The sequence below is a fragment of the Lithobates pipiens genome, unplaced genomic scaffold (genome assembly GCF_037356315.1).
Source record: "Lithobates pipiens isolate NorthernLeopardFrog02 unplaced genomic scaffold, aLitPip1_a1.2 Scaffold_22, whole genome shotgun sequence".
Classification (NCBI taxonomy): Eukaryota; Metazoa; Chordata; class Amphibia; order Anura; family Ranidae; genus Lithobates; species Lithobates pipiens.
Genome location: NW_027507784.1, coordinates 8,227,340 through 8,236,478, shown reverse-complemented (window position 1 = coordinate 8,236,478; position 9,139 = coordinate 8,227,340). Strand labels below are relative to the sequence as shown.

At 39.0% G+C, this 9,139-nt stretch overlaps 1 protein-coding gene across 1 annotated transcript; it reads right to left on the bottom strand.

Annotated features, from left to right (window-relative positions):
* Positions 1-7,471: 7,471 nt before the first annotated feature.
* LOC143925289 (taste receptor type 2 member 40-like) lies at positions 7,472-8,478 on the bottom strand. Its single transcript, XM_077449873.1, has one exon. It carries the CDS (start codon positions 8,363-8,365, stop codon positions 7,472-7,474), a length of 894 nt encoding a protein of 297 aa, XP_077305999.1. The 5' UTR covers positions 8,366-8,478.
* Positions 8,479-9,139: the final 661 nt, after the last annotated feature.

The following is a 9,139-nucleotide window of genomic DNA, read 5'->3' as shown; positions in this document are numbered from 1 at the left end:
ACCTTTCCCACTGAAAATCCTCTGGGTTACTGGGTCTTGAGGATGGATCACTGGCCAGAGCTTGCATAGTATGCAATTGAGCTACTGGCCTGTCCTGCATCCATCGTTCTTTTGGAATGCACATCCAGTGCTGCTGGAGGCTTTGTAACCGATCACAGGGTGTGCCTGTCCACCGACTCGGTTGATCGACTGACCTTCATAAAGATGAATCAGTCCTGGATCACCACCAGCTACCAAGCACAGAATCCTTTTTTTTTTAAATGTCACATCCCTTCAAGACTGCCTATGCTGATGCTGAATGACTATCCAGTGGCTAAGGCCCAATTTTTCAGCAGCTGTTAAACAGGGGCGGGTAATTACAATTTTTAATGCAATACTTTGCAGCAGAGCTCATTCCTGTGCTCCAACTAGAGTATCTGTGAGAGGTTGCAGTATGGTGGCACCAGCACCAGTGCCTAAGGCCCAATTTTTCAGACCCCTTTTAACCGGGGCGTGTAATTACAATTTTTGATGCAATACTTTGCAGCAGGCATCATTCCTGCTCTCCAACTAGAGATTCTGTGAGGTGTTGTACTGTTGTGGCACCAGTGCCTAAGGCCCAATTTTTCCACGCCTGTTTAACAGGTGCATTTAATTACAATTCTTGATATAATATTTCACAGCAGGGCCCCTTCCTGCGCCCACCGAGAGTAACTGTGAGGACTTTGAGTGTTGTGGCACCAGCACCACCACCACCAAAGGCCCAATTTTTCTACCACTGTTCAACAATGGCATGCAATCACAATTCTTGATATAGTTCATAGCAGGGCATTCCAGCACCCACCAAGAGTCACTTTGAGGGCTTACAATGTAGTGGCAACACCTTAGGCCCAAATTTCTGCAAAGCATATAGGGCAGGCCCCTACTTTCAAACATCCAACTTACAAGCATCTCCTACTTGCAAAGGAAAGGAGACAACAGGAAGTGAGATGAAAAAAGTCGGACGACAAAAAAATATATAGGGGTGATAAACCTTCCCTATGTTTTCCAAAAAGCTTAAAAATAGATTTTTTGACTGGAGCTACACTTTAAAAATGTACCAGTTCAAAATTACAAACAGATTCAACTTAACACAACAAACCTACACAGTCCCTGTCTTGTTTGCACTGCCTGTATACTGCTGTTCTGAGTATATAGGGCCTGGGGGCCCCACGCCTTTCCTTTTTTTAATTTGAGTAGGGGTTCCCCTTAATATATGTACAAGACCCAAAGGGGCTGGTAATGGGCAGGGAGGGCTACCCATGACATTTTTCTTATTGATTTTTATCCGTATTGCCGGAACCAGATATTATATTAAAACCGTAAGCAGCTTTAAATTATTTTTTTCTGTTAGAACTGTAATTTTATGCAGGGACTGTTCTAAACATGGGTAAAATGTGCCACTTCACAGGCATCCTATAGACACCCCCCAGGCACCATATTTAAAAGAATATTTAAAATTTTTTTCACTTTAAGCGTCATTAAAATCAGTGCTCCCGAAAAAACTTCTGTTTTTTTTTTTACATTGATACATGTCCCCTGGGGCAGGAGACGGGTCCCCAAACTCTTTTAGGACAATAACTTGTATATTAGCCTTTAAAATTTGCACTTTTGATTTCAAATGTTCGAGTCCTATAGACTTTAATGGGGTTTTAAAGTTTGTACGAATTTTCGGTCCGTTCACAGGTTCTGGTGCGAACCGAATCGGGGGGTGTTCGGCTCATCCCTAGTTTACATACAAGTGGACACCCTACACTGCATGTTTGTATTGGGGTGTGTACAAGGGTGAAGGGGTTCTTTTGATTTTTAATAAGCACTGAATGAATGGATTTCATTCAGAAAAAAAATGGTTGCTTATGACAGTGATTATTACAGTGATCATAGTATGTAAAAAACCAAAAAACAAAAAAAACCCCCAAAATAGTCATGGTAACAGTGATATATATATATATATATATACATACACTACTATACTATATATATATATATATATATATATATATATATATATATATATATATATATATACATACACTACTATACTATATATATATATATATATATATATATATATATATATATATATATATATATATATACACACAGCCATTAATGTCTAAACCGCCGGCAACAAAAGTCAGTACACCCCTAAGTAAAATTGTCCAATTGTAAAGAAACAATAGGTTTTAAGCAGGGTTCTTCCTTAGGACCCTATTTTTTATGTATAGAAATGCTCCAAACTTTGATGACAAGATTGTCAAAAAGTTTGGACCCTCCCAAGTGCCCCCAGATGTTCCAGGATAGGCCTGGTTGTTATGCTTGTAGGAGATGTAGATGTGACCATCAAGCAGAAATAGCCCCGATTTCACCCCATCCTTTTTGTAGTGAGAGGTGGAAGAGGGCGAATGAGGGGCTGGGGGGGAAGGGGGGCAGATCCTGAAGAGGGTGAACCCCAGCTTTGGCACAGCCTCCCTGAGATTGGGATTGGTGGGAATCACCCCATTGAGAGAGATCCCACCAAAATCCCATGGGCCTATAAGGAGAGTAGAAGGAGAGTAAGACAGAGCTGCCCTCTCTCCCCCTTGATTTTTATAAGTGTTATCGAACCGCTATTGAAATATGTTCAAAGCGACAAACTTTTTAGAGGTATGTTTGTTCCAGGGAGTGGTGGACAAAGGATTAAAGCCATGACCTATATGGATGATCTTGTCTTCTTGGGGCAGACACTACAAGAGCTAAACAGAGCCAATTTACATGTTAAACTTTTTTGTTCAATGTCAGGAATGGCAGTTCATTGGAGTAAAAGCAGCCTATGTAGCCTGGGGTGGGATGTTGGCGTCTAGACAGAAGGTGTCCCTATTGTGAAGGAAACAAAAATTCTTGGTGTAACCTTTGATAGGGATGTAAGACATGTTTAAAGGAGTTGTCTGCTAACATAAATAGGAAGTTGAACTTATGGAAACTAAGGGAACTTACATTTATGGGAAGACTTTAGTTGTTAAAGCCATTATATTACCCCTGTTGCTGTATACCACACTAGTGTTTCCACCCTCAGATTTGTGCATACAAAGGATCACAAGACAAATTTTTGGGGACCTAAAATGGAGCGCTTATCCTGCTATAAAATAATGCTGACACAATCGATGGTGGTTTTGACTTCCCGAATGTAAGGAATTTTATACACTTGCACTACTGGTGCCTTATTCTCAGAATGTTGAAAGAGGGGGGATCGGGCAGCAATTATGATTAGATATCTAGCAGGTTGGTGGCTCATTAAATTGGGAAATGGTTCAAAAAGATCTAACCAAACCATATGCACTAGTGGTACCTTCGTTTTACTCAATCCTCAAGAAATTTTTGAGAAGTAAATCATTTAAATGAACTAGGAGAAAAGATGGGGAACAAACAATTTCTCAAGAACTGGCTAAGAAGAGATGAACTGGTGTCCTCTATATCAGGATTAAACTCTAATCAAAGCATTTTATTGTGGAAGAAGGTACAGGTAAAAGGGGTCATAAAAAGACAGTGGGACTAAAGGTTACATTCTGAGTATAGCAGGCAGACCCATTACTTTGTTCACTACAAGGGTCTAAGGCCGCGTACACACGGGCGGATTGTCTGGCCAACTAAGTCCGTCAGACAATCCGACAGACAGTCCGTCCTACTTTTGAATGAACGGACTTGACCACACACGATGAACAGACAGTCCGCTGAAAACTTGCACGATGACGTGTACAGCACGTACGACGGGACTAGAAATACGACGTCCAATACTCAGCAATGCAACCTTCGGCCGTGTAAATCCTTTCTGAGCATGCGCCATACTTAGTCCGTCCAACTTGCCTACACACGAGCGGACTGTCCGCTGAAACCAAGTTTGGACGGACTGTATTACGGAAATTCCGAAAGACTTAGTCCGCCAGACTGTCCGCTGAAAAAGTCAGCTGAAGCCCACACACGAGCGGACTGTCCGCTGAAACACGTTTCAGCGGACTAAGTTGGACGGACAATCCTCTCGTGTGTACGCGGCCTAAGCCTGTACTGACATTGTTTTGCTGATTGCAGTAGTTTATATTCAAATCTGACTTACAAACAATTGATCCAAGCCCTACTGAATATGGGCTTCATCTCCCGCTATGTGGTTAGCTCTACTTTGATTGTATGTTAGTTATTTACCTACATTGTTACTCGTTTTTTTACTCCATTGTATCATTATCGCACTGTACTGCTATCTTGTACCATGTGTTGTATGCAATATTTACAATAAAGCTTTTTTGGTAAAAAAATAAAATAAAAAAGACAGTGGGACATTGTATGGATGGGCTTGCATGAATGCTTGCCAACCAGAAATTTCTTGAAATCCAGACACATTACTGCATTAGAGCAATGCCCTAGATCTGGTTGTGGGGGGAGAGAAACTGTAAAACATTTATTCTGGACCTAAAATTTTGCATCCCAAGTCAGGGATAATCAGAAGTAGCTGGGGTGACATGTCTAGATTATTTTTTGTTTAAAACAGCACTGAAAATTAAGAATAAGTACAAAGCAAGAATGGCGTGGATTTTCTTTTGCATACTTAGGCCGCGTACACACGGGCGGACTGTCTGGCCAACTAAGTCCGTCAGACAATCCGACAGACAGTCCGTCCTACTTTTGAATGAACGGACTTGACCACACACGATGAACAGACAGTCCGTTGAAAGTTTGCGCGATGACGTGTACGGCACGTACGACGGGACTAGAAATACGACGTCCAATACACAGCAATGCAACCTTCCGCCGTGTAAATCCTTTCTGAGCATGTGCCATACTTAGTCCGTCCAACTTGCCTACTCACGAGCGGACTGTCCGCTGAAACCAAAGTTGGACGGACAATATTACGGAAATTCCGAAAGACTTAGTCCGCCAGACTGTCCGCTGAAAAAGTCAGCTGAAGCCCACACACGAGCGGACTGTCCGCTGAAACACGTTTCAGCGGACCAAGTCCGTCAGACAGTCCGCCCGTGTGTACGCGGCCTTAGAGAAGTTTTATGGGATGTTAAAAAAGAAGTCATACCTGTTAGCAAGGCATGCAAAATCATCATTTCTAAATGTGAACATTCTTTTTTTTTCTGGACCAAAAACAAATGGGAGAAGAAAAGGCAGAGCTTGTCTGGAAACATATTAAATGGAAATGTGGGTTTGCCAACATATAATATGATACAAAAATTATATGGATAGAAAAAAATACGTAAAATGGCATTGTAGAAATTGTTGTAACTGCCAAATTCAATAATGTTACTATGTGTATAATATTGAAGTTTAAATAAAGTTTTTTATAAAAAAAAAAAAAAAACGACATGAGGGGGAAGCAAACCCAGTACCTATCCTTACCAAGAGTCGGTTAGTGGAAGTCAAGGGATTAATCAACATCCTTAGTCACAGCAAGGATATGTACAACAGAACAATGACTATTGGAGCCCGTACCCAACCCCCAATTATAATAGATGTGATGCTCTGTATGACCATCAAGCAGAAATAATAGGTTTTAAGCAGGGTTGTAACAGAAGAAATTGTGAAGTGTAGCCTCAATACAAAAAAAATAACTGTTAATAACCAATGTACCATCATCCAATAATATTTCAAGGGGAGAGGGTATTTTGGAATTCTGGAAGTGGGAAGGGAGCTGTACAAGTTAATCTCCTTATACCAAATCACAGACCAAAATAACAAAAGAATGTTGGACTATACCGGTACTGAATTTGCATACATAAAAATCAGAAAACAGGAAGTATAAAGTAAGATTTCAAATAAATTTTAATACATAGGATAGAAAAAAATGACACAAGCAAATTTTACACAAAAAAAAAGTCATGTTAAAAGCTAGTACACCCCAGATTCGTATGTACAGTTACTCGTGGTGAGGTTCCATTCTGGGGGGTACAGGTGGAGGGTTCCTCGACTAGTTTCGCGGAATTATCCGCTTCATCTGGAGGAGGTCTAGAAATTAAATATAAATTAAACAGTGCATACCCATTGATAGTTCATATAGTTATACCATAATATGATTATAGATAAAGGAAAACCAAAAATATATACAACTATATTTGAAAATAAAGGGATTGTAGGAGAAATTTATTACATCCAGAAATACCTATAAAAAAAAAAAAACACAAAATCAAACACGCTCTACATGAAACAAGAGTCGAATCACTCCATATTTCCCCCACCGGCGGACATGGGGGATACGGTGCATATTTCCCACCATCATATAACAAAACTATATAACTATATATATATATATATACTATATATATATATATATATATATATATATATATATATATATATATATATATATATATATATATATATATACAAAACTATATAAAAATATAACTATAACAAACTATTAAACCAGATTTTTCTTTTTTGCATCTTCTTTTGTTTGTTTAGCAAAAAATAAACTCCCAGCTGTAATTAAATACCACCAAAGGAAAGCTCTATTTGTGGGAAAAAAAATGATAAAAATTTCACTTGGGTACAGTGTTGTATGACCGCGCAATTGTCATTCAAAGTACATCAGCGCTGAAAGCTGAAAATTGGTCTGGGACTGAGGGGGGGTTTAAGTGCCCAGTAAGCAAGTGGTTAAATATCAAACATCGGATACTTAAATATCAAACATTGGTTACTTAAATATCAAACATCGGATACTTAAATATCAAACATCGGATACTTAAATATCAAACATCGGATATTTAAATATCAAACATTGGATACTTAAATATCAAACATCGGATACTTAAATATCAAACATCGGATACTTAAATATCAAACATCGGATATTTAAATATCAAACATTGGATACTTAAATATCAAACATCGGATATTTAAATATCAAACATTGGTTACTTAAATATCAAACATCGGATACTTAAATATCAAACATCGGTTACTTAAATATCAAACATCGGATATTTAAATATCAAACATTGGTTACTTAAATATCAAACATCGGATACTTAAATATCAAACATCGGATACTTAAATATCAAACATTGGTTACTTAAATATCAAACATCGGATACTTAAATATCAAACATTGGATACTTAAATATCAAACATCAGATACCTAAATATCAAACATCGGATATTTAAATATCAAACATTGGTTACTTAAATATCAAACATCGGTTACTTAAATATCAAACATTGGTTACTTAAATATCAAACATCAGATACCTAAATATCAAACATCGGATATTTAAATATCAAACATTGGATATTTAAATATCAAACATTGGTTACTTAAATATCAAACATTGGTTACTTAAGTATCAAACATTGGTTACTTAAATATCAAACATCGGATATTTAAATATCAAACATTGGTTACTTAAATATCAAACATCGGATATTTAAATATTAAACATCGGATACTTAAACATCCCTAAACCTATATTACTGTAAGTATTTATGAAACAACTCGTTGACAGCCTACCATTGTCCTCAATCTAGAGTTCCCTAGAATTAGAACGACGGACTGAGCCGTGGGATAGAACGTAACCAGAATCCAACATACCACACCCCATGACTCACCAAAAGAAAATTCTGAGGTTAATGATCCGGCAATGATTAAAAAGAAAGTCAAGTCTACCATTAGACGTACAACCATTGTCCTCACTGCAGTAATGTGCGCCTCAAGCTGGACACCTTTGAATTGAGAGGCATCGCTCTTTACCCTGAAGACATGCCTGAGAAGATAAGTCACACTGAGGCCCATCGATGTGAAAGTCAGAAGGAACGGTAGACAGCAACCCAACATCATGTTAAATATTATGTAAGAAAGATTCAGGTCAATGATGTAATTATCTTCAGCTGTACTTGTCAGATTTTGCAGGAAATGTATGTCCACCGTCCAGACAAACGGCAAGTTGATCAATAAAGAAGCAGCTGCTGTCCCGATGAGTACTTGGGTAACAAAAGAGAAGAACTTTGTTTTCATCCAAAGGAAAATCTGCTGGGAAAATGTGACTATCTTCAGGCAGTAGTAGATGGAGAGCCAACACGTGTGCCAGAAACTGAATTCTATCAGCAAGAAAAGGAACACATAGTCAAAAATATACACTTCCTTAATAAACAACACATGGGTGCCATAAATGTATAGGACACCATCAAGGGTTATGAAACATTGGAGGAGGACGTTAGCGATGGCTGTGGAGAGTAGAATCCGTTCACAGACCCGAGACTTTACACTCTGTCTCCAGTCCTTAAAATAAACAACAGCAATCAGGGAGTTGAAGAAGACTCCCAAGATGAATGTCACAGTCAGGCAGGTTGCTCGGAGTATCCTCGAAGAGAGCCACATTGTTGTCTGCGTATTGAGGTCTTCTATGCTTTGGTTGATTGGAAAGGACTGAGGATTATTCTTTGTGGAGAATGATATGTACAACTCCAGACAGCATTGGGTTTCTCTATTTGTTTTTTATGCTCATTATGGTTTCCATGGGGAGGGAATATGGTCATTAACAATGCAAATATTTGGTGCAGGAAGCATCAACTAAACTATAAGCACGGTTCGAAAGACCAGCCGAGAGCTGAGCCTGTGATATAATAGGACTGGGATCACCTTCATACCATCACATTACATGACATTATTGTGATTGAAGTAAAGTGGTTATGTATGGTACATGTAGGGCCATTAATTCTGTGGTATATTCCGGACACCCATTGGAACATTGTCCACTCTTTGAGAAAATCCTCCCCACTAAGACCCCTTTCACACTGGGGCGTTTTTCAGGCGTTTTTCATGCGCTTTAGCGTTAAAAAATACGCCTGAAAGAAGCCGCAACTGCAATCCCAATGTAAAAGCCCGAGTGCTTTCACACCGAGATCCCTTTCATACTACGGCGTTTTTCAGGTGCTTCAGCGTTAAAAAATACGCCTGAAAGAAGCCGCAACTGCAATCCCAACGTTAAAGCCCCGAGTGCTTTCACACCGAGATCCCTTTCATACTGGGGCGTTTTTCAGGCGCTTCAGCGTTAAAAAAAAGCGCCTGAAAGAAGCTGCAACTGCAATCCCAATGTAAAAGCCCGAGTGCTTTCACACCAAGGCGCTGCGCTGGCAGGGGGCGTTAAAAATA

Excerpts from the sequence above, each read along its gene's own strand:
- LOC143925289 (XM_077449873.1), bottom strand. The coding sequence starts at position 8,365 with ATGTGGCTCTCTTCGAGGATACTCCGAGCAACCTGCCTGACTGTGACA.